A 17,400-nucleotide genomic window follows, 5' to 3' on the forward strand; every position below is an offset into this window, starting at 1 on the left:
GTGCTTCTCAGCATGGTATAGATTTATCTATGTTAAAGTACAAAACCAATTCTTCTTGGCTTTTATTGATTGTCCCAACAGTGTGTGACAGTCTGACATTATTGAAGCAATACAACTGAAGAAATTGGTGGAGGGGAGGGAAACAACCTTAAAATCAGAGTGACTTTTCTACTGTTTTTTATTCGTACTGGAATTATTATTTCCTAACCATTATAACCTACAGTTACTCAAATCTTTCATTTCTGCTTGTCAGCATTAAAACTACATCTGATAAAATAAAATCAGATGGAAGAGAACTGAAATCCAGGACTGGCTCCAGGTTGTGACACAGAAATCTTTGCCATGTTTGCTTTTTCTGAGGAGGCAAGGGAAGAAGCAAAAGGCTTTTTTGTGGTTAGGGAAAATCTGCTTCAGAGAGCAGTCTGGTGGGCATGAGACAAAATGTTGCTAGAGAATTGAATGATAAAGTTCAACTGTTCTTCCTTTCTCCTTGTGGAAATTTTCAGTGCCAACTAAGGGCAGTAAATCAATTGAGTATTTCCACAGTTTTCATCACCTGAATATTTAACAATCTACTTCAAAAGCAAGTGGCCTTATGCATAGAAAGGATTCAGTTGTTTCTATCCAAAAAGATGATTTCTGAACCCCATGACCTCCAGGGTGTTTCTGTCCCATGAGGCAGACCGCCATACAGGAGAAGCTGTTTCTCCAGAGCATCTCCAGAGGTGGCTCTGCCCTTACATGCTAATCCTTTGCTCCCTCAGAGGCCTCAACCCTGGATGCTTTCACTACATTCCATTTCCTCCAAAACTTGCTCTACAGCATGGATATAGATTTGCCTGTAATGGAGTTGCCACGAAAGATAAAGGAATGAAAGATTTGGTGTGATCAGCTTTCTGGCACGTTTGTCACCCTGCAAAGCTGCAAAAATTTGGTAAGAGATCAATGACCAAAGCCATAAGGACTATGGATCCAGCATCTTCTACTGATCCAGCATCTTCTACTGATCCAGCTAGCACCTTACTCCAAACACACTGAGGACATGCTGCTGCACTTTAAGCAAGAAGGCAGTTGAAAGTGGGAACAAGCCATTTCAAGTCTATTCAGTCCAGCCCTGTATTCAGAATAAAGCAAACTGGACCCCCCTATCCTCTACCATGTGTCAGGATCAGGTGCAAAGTAAAGATTTGAATATCAAAGGAAACAATTTTGCTTTAGTCCTGCAATTCATGCTACAGAGCTGTAGCAGGTACAACCTCTGTTCCTAATGTAACTTATCTTCATTTAAGCAAGAAAAAAAGCTTATGGAGGAGACTTTCTGGCTCTGAAGATTACAAGAAAAATTACTCTCTGAGTTTTTTATATAACCACACTCTAACAAGCAGAGATGATGGACTCTTGCTTACTCAGGCAGTTCAGCTCCTTAAAGCTACAGAGATGCTTGCATAAAGCAAGTAGGATTTAGCAGCCTGTGAAAAACATGTAAAAGAAATAGCAGGTTAAAATAACCAAACAAGAAAATGGATGGTTTTGAGAACATACAGCATTTATTTGGCCCCAGAATTCCTAGCTTTGTAACAAACTCCCAGAGTTTCACTCCTTAAAGTGCTTCAAACTCCATTTATATTATTATTATTACTTTTAACATTAATGTACATTTCTGTATAAACATCAATCCAAAGACATTTATATTTTTATAAAATTCTTTATATTAGTGGATCAAATTTGCTCTCACGATGACCAGCATTAAGGCAAATTACCAAAATTAATACACTGGAGTTATTCAAGTTGATGCTGTTGTGGGGGAGAGCAGAATTTGGCCCAGTAGGGTATATACAATTATATTTTCTGCATATATTGCAAAAAAGCACAATGGAAATTGATAACATTGAAAAGGGAGTTTATCAAAGCAAATACTTTTCATTTGCTTTGGCACAGTCTACATCCAGAGGATGCATTTGCTCACCAACTGTTCTGAATAACCAGCCTGGTGACAGCGACATGGTGATCAGAAAAAGGAGAGCCCATGTTGCATGAATTCTTGCAGTACTTCAGCAGACCCAGCCTGAGGTGTGTACAGCTATCGGAATAGCAAAGTTACTTCACTGGGCAGCCATGCAAACTCACAGCACCATGAACCTCCGAAATTCTCCTGATGGAGACATGTTTGTTATTGATGTTAATATTCCGAAGACAGCCAAAAAATGGGTCCTTAACTTGAAGCCACGGTGTGTCCAAATTTGCTACAAAAACCAAAGTAGAAATAGCAGGTTAATAAAATGAGAATGATTTTAAAGAACATTAATTATTGCAAGGCTTTCAAAAGAGGGGGAATGACAGGACCACATGCATGAACATGAGCCTTGTTTTGGAAATGGAAAAAAGCCAGTAGGTATATAAAAAATAAGAAGCAATAATATTACCTGGAATTTTGCCAAAGTAAAGTGGCTGATGCACACGTCTAGGAGGAGAGAGTGGAAGTCCAGTAGTATAGTTACTTTGTGTGCCCACCTCTAGCTGCACTGTGCTCTCCTCCTGAGAGACTGCAAAAAGGCAGGTAAATAAGTGCTCTTTCTCAACCCTAGTGAAGGATCAACTACATATGGCACTATTTTTAAATAGCATCTGTGTTGAAATTTAACTCACAGGGAAAATATATTTTATCTTAATTCAAAGTCAGATTGACACATCTAGCTAGACTTGGGCTAAATATAGCCCAAAAATCCTGCCTTATGTAAAGCATTGAAATAACACACGACATTTACATTGTTCTAAAGAGTATTCTCAGAATAAACAGAAGTGAAATGATGAATAAAAATCTAGAGCTCTATACCCACTGTCCTTCCAAAGTTTCAGGTGTGTACAAGGTACCTGCAATAGTATGCCACTGCCCATCAAAGAGAGGTTGCTTAGGTGTGACTGATGTCTGGAATTCACCAGCACCATTATTTCCAGCAGCAATGACCTGTAAAAGAGTTATCGTTTAAGTTACTGTGGCAAAGAGCAACAGAAAAATGCAGTACTTTAAGTAATTTACTGAACTTGTGATGGCTGGGTTTCACCTAGTTTTAAGTGTCACAGACATTGTATGTATATATATATGTTTCAGAAATTTTCCTCTCCAAGAGGAAAGTGAATTTACCTAATAGAATCCCAGGAGAGAATATTTGACTAATTTTACAAGCACAGATATATACCTTTGCCTCTCCCTCTCAATCTTAGAAAATTCTGCTAATTCTTTTGACATAAACTCTCTGAGACAAGGTCTTTCCTACTAGGCCTTCCTTTCCTTTCCCAGCACAGTGATCTGCATGCTTGGCATCTCCTGAGAGAATCTCTGCAATACATTTCTCTGGCCTTTCATACACTTTTGGACTACTTGTAATTTACCCATGAATTTTGAAGCCTGTTTGTGACATTTTGAACAAGCACCTGTTTGTGCTTTCTCACTTCCTGCTTCTCATTCTGTGTGAGTGCATGATATTCTTTCAACATCTTCCATTCAAACTCTCTTTTGGTGTGATGGTTCCAATAAGCTTGGTCAGGTAACTGATACATTTGAGTCCACTTTTTATCAGGCTGATTGATGGTGTCCCACTGACCTTTTATTAATTCCTGTGGTATCCTGTCCATACTGACAGACAGCATTAATCTAAGTCACCGCTGAGAAAAAGTGGTCAGTCTTGCCTCTAAGGAGTCCCTAGCTGTCGATGGCCCTGCTCCTATATGCTAGTTGTATCTTGAAACAGATCTGGGGAAACTGATGACAAAATGATAAATAATAAAACCAGATTCCCTAATCTGGGAAAAGAAGAGCAAAACTGAGCTTTCTGAAGTTAGATAGACTCATGCTGGCTTAACCTGTGTCATGAAACAGCAGGTTCTGTAAAGCACTGGTATCTTTCTATTTGATGTCTCTCCAGCAACAACCACAATAGAATTGGAGTCCAAGATTCATATTCTGAAGCTGTTACATTATGAAAAAGTGGCAGTGACAATAATCACAATCATGACAAACCCATAAACTGAAGAAGATGCTAACACAAAGCAAGATGGCTCAAGTTCTATAACAGACATGGTTATGGAGCTACATCAGTACAGCCACATGATGACTGACGTAGGAGTGAGAATAAGCCACAGACTTCTGCAGCTTCTGGGCAAAACCTCAATGGGTTTTTGCAAAGGTCCAGAAGCCTGAGAAAATTAAGACTGTGTCCTACTGCTGACCACTTGGAGGAAACATGTGCAAACTGATGTGCACACAATGGAATCTGCTAACAGAGGCACAGAGAGGCTCAATTTCCCATGTGGTGGTTTTAAATAACTAAGGAAGTGATTTAACATTATACCTATAGACAAATGTTGTAACACATAAGGCCAGAGTTCAAGGTCAGGATTTCCTCTGTTAAATAAGGACTCTACAGCTGAAGTGGAAACACAGCCTATATTTACCTTTCCTTCTTTCATGTAAATAGTCAAGTAGTTGTCTTGCTTGCTTCCAGCGTGGAGAAGGATACCTGTTGAAATCCTTGGTCGAATGGTAAATACAATCCTAAAATCCAAGCCCATCAACAAATTGCCTGTGGATAATTAAACAGTGGGTAGAGGAATGATATTAGGAGAAGATAACTGGAAAACCACATTAAAATAAATTTAAAGATCCCTACACATCCACACTTAACATATAATCTACACATCTTACCAATGGTGATATATCCTCCTTCATTAGAGAAATAAACCCCTGTGTCCATGGGAACATCCAGACATGGAAGTACACCATTTTTCTGCTGAGGTGCATTCATGACTTCTCCATTCATCTTAAAATTCTTCAGGCAACCCTTGAAACTGTTCATTGGTATATTCTGAAAACATATTTCCACACTAAAATAAATACTAAAGCATGATGGCAATTTTGTAGTAAGAATACCCCAAAGTTCTTTTGCACTGTTGGACTGTATAAAGCCAACTGGCCCTAAAGGCGCCTAAACCTCATCTCTGATGCAGTGAAAAAAATATTCAAAAAACTTAAAAAGAGCTTAAAACTGAAAGCAATGGTTGCTTTTCAGTTTACATAGCTTCTGTTTGCAGAAATAATGCTTCCCAATGATATGTCAAAAAGAGAAAGCAGCAAGAGCTGTGAAATCTCAGATACACCCTTCCCTTTCTAATAGGCTGTTCATCCAAATCTGATTTTATAAAATGCCCTGCACCATTAATTGTCCAATTTTAAAAGTGATAGGCACCACATGTATTTCAGATTAAACTCCAGTTCTCCATTCATAATTCTTTAATGCTTCCTTTAATTCTTTAATGCTTCTTAATGATTCCTTTGCTCCTCCACAGGTTACTGCCTAGTCCACTGAGGTGAATATTCTGTTGTAAGAGGGTATTCCTGGAATTACAAATGTGTCTTTGGTCTTTTCTGGTTTTTAAAGAAATGAAAGCAGTACATGGCTGTTATCAGTGTCTCAGTAGCAACCACTGACAGCATGGGTCCAGCTGAGAGCTGGGTAGACAGGCGAGGAAGATGATCTGTAATGAGTGGCTGGAAACTCCAGTCACAGATGGTGCTTGGAAATACCTCACAAACTTTTACATCACGGAAATCCTGCACATTGACATTTTCACATGTAATTAGTGCAGAATGGGGTGTGTGAAGGTGGATATGTCAATTACCTGTGTTTTTAGTGATGGCAGTCCTCCCACGTAGATTGGTGGCTTAATGCTGATGGCAGAGTTCATTGCTAATCTTCTGTGCTGGGCCCTTAGACCATCAACAACAAGGCGGATGTTCTCCGCATCTCTGCTGAAGACAACCTTTGCAGGGTACAAGCATAGTGCAGTGAGAAACCCTAAGGCAAATGAAAGCCACTGAAGATTTTTTTTTCTTTAACTTAAACATCCTATTGTTGAAATATTTAAACTGAAAATAACATGTTGGGACCATCAATCTCTATAAGCTCTCTCATAACCTGACCTGACAAGCACATGAATTTTCAGGCATAGGACTTACCTTCAGATGACTAGAATCCAATTTCTGATACCTTAACAATTCAATAGGCTGTGCCTGCTGAATAGTAGTTATGGTTTCATTGTGGTTCCTGTGCCATACTTACAGTGTGCCATTGACCATCATTGTATTTAATACTGGTTTTGAGTTTGATTTGTGTTCCTCCAGAGCCAAGTGAAAAGACAAAACGTCCTTTTGAAATGTGGAGAGCCATATAAGAGTCCTCAGACTTTTCCTCCATGAAAACTATTAATCCTCTTGATGATCGAGTCCGTACATCTACAGAAAAATGTAACCTGTGGTGGAAAGTAAGAAAAGGTCTGTTTTCTTAGCTGTATTCTTTCTGTTCTCCAGAAAAATGCCAGTGAAACTCCATTTGTGAAACACAGAAAAGCTTTTGGGTGGGATCATGGTGTTCTGCATTGCCTGCATTTCTGAATGCGAATGAAAATTGACATATTCAGGCTTAGGACTTGGCATCAATATGCACTGTAATTGTCTACCACATCCAAGTCAATCTGCCTAGGCCAGGTAAATGTTAACATACTAAAAGAAAATGCCTGAACCTTTAGAACCATTCTTCTGTTATGCCTCAAGGCATACTCAAGAAAAAAATCCTGACTCCTAGCACCCAAATATTCAAGCAGCTTTGACAATTCAAATATTAAGAGAAGAACAGAGAATATTTGTATTACCTGTCTGTAGATGACAGTGGAGAAAACATGTAGGATATAAAACTGTTGGGGATGTTTCCAAAGAGATACGCTTCATTGCTGACATTTAACTGATTTGGTAAAGTGTGGGTTTGCACATTATCAGCTTTCAAATATCCAAGGTATTTTTCATTCTGTACCTGTTAAGTCAGAATTGAAACCTTTACTATGCATGTATATGAAGAAAGCCCATCATTTCAAGCTACACATTTAAAAGTTTCCACCTGAGGCAGTCAACAGCCTTCTCTAAATGGCAGAGAAGTTGTTGTCATTCTGAACAGGAATGGGTTTAGCATGGAACTTCAACAACAAACAACTTGCTTCAGATGTGAGATGGAAGTAAACAACAACTGAATCTCAGCTCTATAAACCATGGCTGTGCAGAAAAAGCCTTGGCTTCAATGTAGAGCAAAGATTGCAGTAAAAATAAGCATACCTTGAGGATCTTAAACTTAAGAGGATTTTTAAATTCCTTCAGCAGCATTGGTTCATGGTTCTCATATTCACGGCAAGCTCCAAGGGACACACCAGTCTTCACAGTATAATTAACAAGATTCTGAACCTCAGGGAGCTGACCTGCCCTAGAGTGATTGAAAGCAGTAAGTGCCATGACACAGCATTCCTTTGCTTTAGTGTAGTTAACAACATATTATAAAACTGTGCTCTGTGCAAAAGAGATTTCCCAGTGATCTGATGTTAAAGTACCAATTTTCATTTTTCAATGAAAAATGTAAGTTCAATGCTGTAAAAGTATTCCTATTTGTCCTGGGTTTGCCTGTTTCTTTTTCTCTATGGAAAAATTGATGTTTTGCTCTGATCTCTTCTAAACAAATTGATTTCTGCTAAAAGCTATATATTTATAACAAACATTGACATTGAAAAAAGAGGAGAAAATGACAGCAGCCTTGTTTGAATAAGATATCTGGATCAGACTACAAAACTTTTCTGGTTAATTATGCATAACCAGCAGCAGATCAAGAGAAAATGGCAACAACAGATCCTGCTAACTCAATGATTCACTCTCTCCTTAAATAAGACATTCTAATGAGATTTATCAAGGGGCAAAGCCGATCCCAACTTGATATATAGCTTTAATTATAACCAAATGATCAGAAAGGCTGTCAAAACCAAGTTCCTGGGTGTAAAAAGATAGCAACGCTATCCACTATCATATATCCACTATCCACAGAGCATCTCTAATCAGTAAATTACAAAACACTTTACAACTAGGAAAAGCAACAAAGTTCATTGCCCCTGGGTTTTTATTAGAAGAGTGGTAGAACTGGGAGCAGAGTCTGAACTTCAATTCTGGTCCAGTTCACCATTCACTTGATCAGACTAGTTACAGTCTCTTAATCTATTTTTGTCCTACAAGCAATTTTCCAAATTCATTTTCTGATTGGGAGGTTAATACACAGGTTACTTCATTGCCTTGCAGTGCTCTAAATGAAGATATAATTTGAGCAACCTGGTCTAGTAGAAGGTGTCTCTGCCCATGGCAGAGGGGGCTGGACTAGATGATCATTAAAGGTCCCTTCCAACAAACCATTCTGTGGTTCTATAATAATAAAATCAAAATACAATGTTCTTTTGTAAACTCTATACATGTATAAATATTCATCAAAACTTAGCTAAAATAAGTCTCACTGGGACACCATTTGTGACTCAAGGAATTATTTTCTTTAAAGAACATATTTATGCATATTTTTTGTCCTAACTTTTTCCTGTAAGATGCTCTAATAATCAGAGAAACATGTGAAAAAGAGACAACATAAGTCGCACACATGATTTCTATACATAAACTCTCATCTTTTTTGTGTAACTGTTATGGTTCCATCAGTAAGCTTTGCTCATTTCATTACTTGGCTTCCAGTGTAGCTAAAATGATGCAGTCTAGCAGACCTTTTTAGATGCCTTGTTGGGACACTTGCAATTCCCTAAGTTGAGGTCAGTCTTTTATTAAAGCACTACTAAACAAGTATGATTCAGACTAAGATTCCATTACATCTGAACAACAGAATCAATTACAACTTGATACCATGTATTATATACCTGAATGAAGGAATATCTGGGGGCAGCAAAGTTACACATTCACGAAGGCTTCATGTATGTAGAAGAGAAGTCACTTTAACAAAAAGTTATTGTAATATGATTAAAGAAGGAAAGCAGGCCAAAATGTAAGAAACATTTGAACATTAGAACAGGCTTCCCAGGAAAGTGGTGGAACCACTGCCCCTGGAAGTGTTGAAGAACTGTATAGAGGAGGCCCTCAGTGATATGGCTCAGTGGTGGTCTTGGCAGTCCTGGGATAATGGTTGGACTTGATGACCTTAAAGGTATTTTACAACCTAATTGACTCTATGATTCTATGACTCCAAACAAAATTCTTTCTATGTCAAATACCTTTTTATAAAGATGTTTGAGATGCAACCTTCAAAATCATCTCCACCAAACTTTATAGGTTCTATTAATGCCCGTGCTCTGGGAGAGTCAACTGATGCCAGTTCCGACTTATCATCAACTAATAGATGTACTCTGAAACCAAGTGAATAAAAATAAGCATGAATTCTAAGGAGATAGTTATGAACCTAAATGAAATATATGTATTAAAAAAGAATGATTTGACAAATGTATTTGCTTGTTACATTATAATTATGATTCATTAGCTTCTATCTGGGACTTTCTCAGTACATGCTCATTGACTGCTATGAATCTGCTCTGCTTTTTGGTAGTAGACATTGAGCAAGAGTTGAAACTAGTACTTTAGTCCTACAGTGAAATCCTGGTCCCATTGAAATTCATGAAAAAGCTCTCCTTGACAGCTATGGGACAGGATTTCATCCTTTCTGTCAAAATGGTGCACTTTACATGTTATTAACAGCTAGTACTGATCATATTAAGCTATAATTACCTGAAGTTATAGCCATTTTCCACTTTAACTAACAGTTATGTCATTTTATGTGTTCTACAGAAATCGCTATTATTTAGGAGCTTTTCAGTAAATTGTCTTTCCTTATATCTATCTGCATTAAAGATAATTACTGAAAAAACAGACACAATATTAGCTTCTTCCCTGGGCCTTTAACCACTTATGTTACAGTGATGTATGTAAAGGCTATGGGAATGGGAAGAGCTTCAAGACTCCAGCTCGACAAGCATTCAAAACTCGCACCATCTATAAAACACATGCATAGTAGTGTACAGCTGAAACAGCATAGCTACCAGCATGCACATTCATAGACCAAAAATCTCCTTTTGCTTCATTATCTCAGCATCCTTTGCTAGCAGAGGCCACTTTTAGCTGTGTACAAAAAGAGCAAGTCACACGAAATTTTAATCTTCTGTCTTTAACCACAACATAAAAAAATTAGGTAAAGAACTTAACTCACATGTTGTTTGTTTTTTTGACTGTCACGTAATGCATTGACCCATCTTCGTATTTCTTTTCCAATTTGATTTCTTTCTCTCCCATTTTTGCAATTACAAAGCCAGGTGTCAGAAAGATGGTAAGAATATTAGGCTATAAAAGAACCCAATAAAATGATCACGTAAATGCAAGTGCCTTTAGTTCTCCTTGATATTGCCATTTATACAGTTCTCAGCGGTCTCTTGTGGAAATTTTCTTACACTAGATCTCCATTTCTCAGTCATCTAGTCCTAGATGCTACAGCAAATTCTGTATGATTAACATGGTTCCTGCTTTAAAATACCTCTGCACTCTGACTACCAGTTATTTAAAATGTGTTTTTAAAGTATTTTTACAAAAGCAGAGGATGCATTTCTCCACCTCTCAAATGCCTGGTGTGCACTCACTTCTTAGTTCCTTCAGCCAGATTGAACCTCCTTGCCCTCTGAGGGAACAGAGCAAAATCAACCTATTTCCTCTGTATATATGATAACGGTAACATTCTGTAGGCAGTATGCCATTTTTTTCAGCAAACTATCAGACAACAGTTATCTTAGTGGGATGGTGGTGACACATTGTGTATGAGCTACTCTGCAGAAGGATCAAGGTCAAAGCCCAGTTACTCATCAAACTACTTGTTGGGTGTGTGAAGAAATTGCCACGATGTGTTTTTCTCGCCTGACATGCAAGATGCCATGCTCAAAAAAGGGTTATAAGAGCCATTTCTTGCCTTAAAATACAGGAATCTACATGAGATTTATGACACAAACTGATGCCAAACTGGCAGAGTCACAGAGACGTGACTGATCCAGAAATAAAACCAATCACGTATTCTAAGTTGAACATGTTTCATACCCATAGATTGTAATTTAAGAGTGTTCCAGTCGATGCCATGGTCTGAAATCCAAAGCCAACTTGAAAATCCTTGGGAAATGGGAAACCCGCTGCACTCAGGCTCAGTGTTCCCTTCTTAGAGAAAGCTGCAGATCTGATGAGCTGAAACAGAGACAATGCTTTCAGCTATTTTCCTTTTAATCAGAAGAAATGGCAAGATGGGACAACAACTGTCCTACTCAACATAATTGTGACTGACTCCAGTCAAAACCAAGCACAAGGCAAACTGCAAGTACCATTATTTCAGCACAGAAGAGACTGAAAGGGTTTCACCAGCATTAACTATAATCTGAGAAACTCTACAGGGAGATAAGGCTTGCTGCGTATAATGAGCTGATAATCTCTAGTTACTCTTTGCATTGACGTGATGGCTTTGAAAGTTTTCACATTTGGGGATGCAAAAGTAAGCATCTGAGGGAATAGCTCATAAGTACGGAGCTTTGCAGATGAGCTACATAACTGAAATTGTGTGAGTCATAAGACAGAATATTCCTAGGCCTTTTTGAACAAAATATGTTTTAATACATGAGAAGTTATACAGATACAGACAGAGAATGAAAGTCAGATCCTCTGCATAGGAAAACAGCCTGCAAAGAAATTGCTCTGTGAAAGGTTTATATGTCACAAAGGGGAATCAAATGAAAAGAAACATTAAGGGCAATGCCATATTAAAAGGGCAAATGGGATCATGCACAACCTAAGCATCAGTAGGTAGAAGCAGAAGGGTAGTTTTCATCTCTCCATGCAGCACTGGTTAAGCCAACAGTGAAATGTCACATTTTCCCATTTTAAAAAGAGCATGGCAAAACTCAAGTGTGGACAGAAAATAATTCTACAACAGATGGGCAGAGCAATATCCTTACAATGGGAGACCTTGGTGGAAGTAGAATCTGCTTAGCTCTTTCAAGAAAAAAGGTTGAGAGACCATTTAATTAATGCTAGTTGATTCTATGATTCTAATTAGGAAGCATAAGCACCTTGGTGAGAGGAAAGATCCTGAGTAGTATTAAGTAACCAAGTATTCCAGCCTAATCAATAACAGCAACTGGAAGCCAAGTTTATGTGGTAAATATAAATTCTTAATTGTACACAGTATTATGTAAAAGGGTGGGCTACTCCCTGGAGCAAGGTACCACGGTAAGGTGGATACTCATTGCTTTCATATCTTCATACCAACCCCAAGTTCTTTTAATAGCACCACATGTTAACCAAGTAAAATTTTTGACCAGAGTAAAACATCATGATCTGGGGTTTATAGACAAACCAGAATCTGAAAACTCCAACAGGAAGTTTTTAAGGAACTTTGTTAGTTACCTTCCAGTCATCCGAACATTTCTTGCTGACACCAACAGTCTCATCAAATATAACAGATGCAGTGTTGGGGTTTTTCACATTCTTCATGCAGCCCCGGAATGGAGGTGTGGATATATTAAAGCTGGTTTCAGGGAGAGAAAGGAGAAAGAATTCAGTAGCCTGGTATTTCAAAGCACACAGTAGTATAATAGCCTGTAAATGCTGACAATATAAGAAATAGAAAAACAGAATAAGAGTGATCTTTCTTGCACACACATACTTCACACTGATCAAACACAATCTTCAGGATACACTGCAACAAAGATCCCACCACTAGCCAAAAATGACAGATTATGATCATCAATTATTTTCATATTATATGAGATACCCAATACAGAGTGTGAAAGAAATAGCCTAAGGAAAGAATTTAGATGGATTTTCCATACAAAGCCTATGTATTATACTCTTTTTATAGTTACTTACCGCTCCCGTAGAGAAGATGGAATTCCACCTAGGTAGTACTTAGTGAAAAGGAAGACATTTATGTTGGCTTTAATATCAGGGCTGACATGAACAGTATTCCTGCTTCGGGCAAGCACCAAATGAATCTGAAATAGATGAATAAGGAGAATTACTTAGCAGAACAAAAATTATTTAGCAGATTAAAAGTATTCCCACTAAGAAGGACACAATGTGAGTTCTTTTTCCCCCTTCTCATATTTACTAGTGACTTAAATCCAGAATAACTCCAGTAGTTTAAAGGTACTTTGCAAAATTTGGTCATTTAGCCAAAGAAAATACCTACAACAAAAGCTCTGCTATCTAAATGTAATGTGAGGTTTTATCTTCTTCAGGAAGATTGCCCTAAAATACACCTCGCCTAAGATTCAGATACTGCCTTCTGTTTGCAGTTGAAGATCCAGGAGCTGCTGCCTGGTACAAAGACTAGCTCAGTCAGCTAGCTGGAGGTAACTTGGCTGGGTATGGCACAAAGGTTCCTTCCCGCAGACCCTGCAACCTATACTGTTTAGTTGGAGAGGTAGTAAGGGGAAAGGGAGAATGCATCAACATGGCAATCAAAGGTTTTAACAATGTCTTTACAATTTTACTCTGGCAGCACTGAAGCTAAACACACAAACAACAAGACTACAAAAACAGAATCCTTGTAAAGATCAGCCTGGCCTGAAGAAATAAATCCTTGGGTGGTAAAAACACTAATCTATTTATTAAACTGATGTTAATAATAGCAATGTACCCAGGTCTATTTAAACCATTTCTCTGTCAAAATTCTCTTCTTTGGTGCTTTTCCTGTTAAAACTGAACTTATTCAAAAGAAAACACAACAGTAGAAAAATTAATTTTCACATGTCCAAAGTAATCCCCAGAAGCTTGATATCCTCAAGACAAAAGGAAAACTTCATAACCAAACTTCACGACAGGATGTTTAGTTTCAGTTAAATGAGTAATTTTGCAAATTCACTCGATTGTTTAAAATTACATACTTGTTTATATGTTCCATCATTTACAGTTGCATTGGTTTCTATTTCTTTTGGAGGCTCAGAGCCAACTTTGTATTTAAAAACTGTATGACCGTCTTTAATAAGTACACTGATGAACTGATCCTGAAATAAAAAAACAACAAAACACCAACACAATTAAACTGCCAACATTTCTTACATTTCACTGTCATGTGAATAATTTAAATGAAGCTATCTAGTTGCTTCAATAATGCTTTTGGTGGAAAAGGTAACACAAAGCTGATTTAAACTTACAATAACCAACCATAATTACTTTAAATTGTTATAAACAGGTCTGGTATCAGCTCCAGATATATTCTTCAAGTCTCTAGCGGGCTTTTTGTCATTTCAAGATGTTTACTGACTTTTTATAGCATTGAGAAATTATCCAGAAGATGTCGCAGTGATTGCAAACATGTCTATAATATTGTTAGATAAGTAGCTTCAGTACTGTTTTAAGCACCTTTACAGGTAGAAGTCAGCATCTCACACTCTAGATTTTTCTTCCTCTGTTACCATCGATACATAGATTTGGGAAGAATGCACTTCCACTTTTGGAGGATTTCAGCATTTCAAAATTGGCTTGATTCAAATTACATCCTCCCTGCCTGCCCCCAGTTCTGAATTCTCTGAATGGCCTAATGGAGGAGCTGCTTGGAATGGTTTTTTTTCTCAGCCTTGACAAAGTGTGTATTCAACAGCCATTGTAGAATCATAGAATATCTCAAATTGGAAGGGACCCATAAAGATCACTGAGTCCATCTCCCTGCTCCTTGCAGTACGACCTAAAACTAAACTGTGTGACACTAAAAATAACAGCAGAATCTACTAATCTGCCACATAGACAAAAATAATGCTTTTAAGAAATTTCCTTACAGTAGTTACTAAATCTAACATGTTCTCAAGTGAAGTTTTAAAAAATGTTCTTGGACCCAAAACCAGACGGAAGCATTCCACAAATTTACCCCATCTGTTGCGAAAAAGACAATGCCTTCATCTGCAGTAGTCTCAATTGTCTGCTCATAGCGTACTCGGCTGTGGGTATTTAGTTCTTTCAATGTGACACTTGCATAACCAGTGCCTTCAAAATAGCTTTGGTCAGTCTCTTCTTTATACCTGTAATAATTCAATGACACAGATGTGAGAGCACGAATTATTCCCACATGGACTTACTGCTATTATAATTTTTAAAAAGCTTAAGTTAAAGCATTTGGCACAGGGCCACAAATAGAGCCAAATTCTGATCTAACCCAAGTAAAAAGAAAACCTTCCATGGGCTTCTATTGGATCCACATATGGTCTTCAGAGGGGAAGTCATAGTGACCAACTTTTTGTACTTATTGTGATATTTACTTTAAAAGGAGATGAATGCATTAGTCCATGAGTTGTGTCTGGGTATTATAACATTTAGATTGTTGGCCAGTGGACTGAGATTGACATACATGTGAGCATGCCAACACTCAGGGTTTTTTTCTAAGGAATGCAGTAATGACAAAAAGCTAGAAAAAAATCACCAGTTTATCCACAGTAGTTACTCTTCTGGATGGGAAAAGACAAGAATTCATAATGATAAAATCACAGAACTGTGAAACACAGTGTTTATACCATACCTTCTGCAGGGCTGCACTTCAGTGGTATTGAGATTGAATGTCCTCTTGAAGTTGTAAAGGCTGATAATATGCTCATTTAGGTTGTCTAATTCAATGCAGCCTTCATAATGAGGATAGTCCAGCTTACGTGGAGGCTGCAAAATAGTGCCACCAAAAACATTCCATCAACAGCTAGCTGGCAATATTTTACATTTACATGTAACTGCTAAGACTATTAGTAATATTATGCAAATATTAGTAAGACACAGAAGATGACATTCTAAATATCATAAAATTATTATTTTTGTATATAATACGCAAACCATCTGATAGCACCCCAGGAGTACTGCAGCACAATTTGAAGTGGAGTCATATGGATGTATTGGGAATTGTACTTAGCAGGGCTGGACAGGTTTCATGCTCTTCTCAGCAAACAAAATACCATCATGCTCCCCCTTCTTTGAATTTTAGCATACGACACATCAGCCACCTTCTGTAGCAACTAGTGTCTCCTTACATCTCGTCTATTCCTATTGATATGGAAAAACTTTTACAGAGCCTTTGAATGGCTGCTAGTTCCAATCTACTCGTAAGAACAACAGAATGATTAACATGGACATCTCTTTAAAAAATTAAGCAACAATATGTACCCTAAAATCTGGTGGGTATCCTCCAACATAAAAGACAACTGTGCTGGGATCAAGATTTAGAAGCACGTCATTGCCTCCACTGCTTGCAGTCAAAGGGCTTTCATACTCTGGAGAAGCTGATGTTGCTGCTTTGATGTAATTCAGCTTTACATACTGGTAAATCCTGAAACCAAAAGAGATAGGCAAAATACCACATCACACTATAAAAAGATGTTCTTAGCAGTTTTTGGAATCAATTGTTGTGCAACTGTGAGTCTTATACCTTTCAAATTTTACTTGATCCATAACAGCTTCCTCAGTTTCACTTTGAGTCACAAATGGCTGCACATCTACTTCTACATCACCATCTCCCAGGTTATAGACACAAGTAAGGTGACCATCTTTCAGAGCCATACCAATATAGTCCTTGGAAGCCTAAGAATAGCAAAGCAAATAATAATAATTAATGAATGATTAATGTTAATGAAAGTAAAATACAGCAGCACTTCCTCAGAAACATCATCATACTGTGCATGAGTCATAAGACATCCACCCACCTAATAATGAGAATTGTTATTAAGTTTAGCAGTTCTGTGAAGAAAAAATTGTAATCTTATATGTTGGAGTGATTCAATGAGTAATGTGTTGCGTTGGTTCAGCAAATACAGCTATAAATGAACTGAAAAGTAATCTGTGGCTTTTTATAACCATAGTAGCTAAATAATTTTCACATTTGTAACATCTCCCAGCAAACCCCACGAAAACATGACACGTCTCCTAAAAATTAGGCTCAACATCTGCAAAAATCAAAGAGACGTTTGGAGTGAGCCTCAGTCAGGACAATGGTTCCTACAAAGGTAACTGAAAGCAGTCATTTCCCCAAACAATTCACATTTTGATTCTTCAACATACCATATTTTACAAGTGACAATTAAAATGCTGTCAACAGATATCCTGGGATAAAATGCCAGATATTGAGGGGATAAAAAGATGGAATCCAATGAAGAACAACTACCTTTAAGCTGCTTTCTGCATATGCACAAGACTCACTACAGGTATGGCTGCTATCAGATAACAAGACTTAAAATACATAGTTAGGAATTGCATGCAGGAAATTTTTGGAGTGTTTCATGGTTCTTGAGCAAGCCTGAATGCACAAGCAGATCTGGTTTATTCTGCATATTCAAAAAAGAAATAATTTAAAAACTGAAATGATCACTCTCTATTTACCAACAGAGAAACTCACAGAGACTTATATTGTGAAGAGTCAAAACGCTGAGGCAGGATTTAAGCTGAGTTTGTGCTGACTGCTGCAGAAACTGTCAGTTCTGACAAGACAGTGTGACGGT

The 17,400-nt window shown here is 37.7% G+C and overlaps 1 protein-coding gene across 1 annotated transcript in view; it reads right to left on the reverse strand.

Moving 5' to 3' along the window:
• Window positions 1–1,540: 1,540 nt before the first annotated feature.
• Window positions 1,541–17,400, reverse strand: part of LAMA3 (laminin subunit alpha 3) — a 105,498-nt gene continuing 89,638 nt past the window's right edge. The window contains 19 exon segments of the mRNA XM_031052907.2: window positions 1,541–2,243; window positions 2,424–2,543; window positions 2,872–2,965; window positions 4,453–4,580; window positions 4,703–4,862; window positions 5,677–5,817; window positions 6,117–6,306; window positions 6,706–6,863; window positions 7,160–7,304; window positions 9,127–9,258; window positions 10,113–10,243; window positions 10,985–11,125; window positions 12,338–12,458; window positions 12,800–12,924; window positions 13,819–13,938; window positions 14,799–14,949; window positions 15,444–15,577; window positions 16,073–16,235; window positions 16,335–16,486. Of these exon segments, the coding sequence (XP_030908767.2) occupies window positions 2,098–2,243; window positions 2,424–2,543; window positions 2,872–2,965; window positions 4,453–4,580; window positions 4,703–4,862; window positions 5,677–5,817; window positions 6,117–6,306; window positions 6,706–6,863; window positions 7,160–7,304; window positions 9,127–9,258; window positions 10,113–10,243; window positions 10,985–11,125; window positions 12,338–12,458; window positions 12,800–12,924; window positions 13,819–13,938; window positions 14,799–14,949; window positions 15,444–15,577; window positions 16,073–16,235; window positions 16,335–16,486 (2,652 nt within the window). The 3' untranslated portion in view covers window positions 1,541–2,097.

Source organism: Melopsittacus undulatus, chromosome 1 (genome assembly GCF_012275295.1).
Source record: "Melopsittacus undulatus isolate bMelUnd1 chromosome 1, bMelUnd1.mat.Z, whole genome shotgun sequence".
In the NCBI taxonomy this organism is placed as follows: domain Eukaryota; kingdom Metazoa; phylum Chordata; class Aves; order Psittaciformes; family Psittaculidae; genus Melopsittacus; species Melopsittacus undulatus.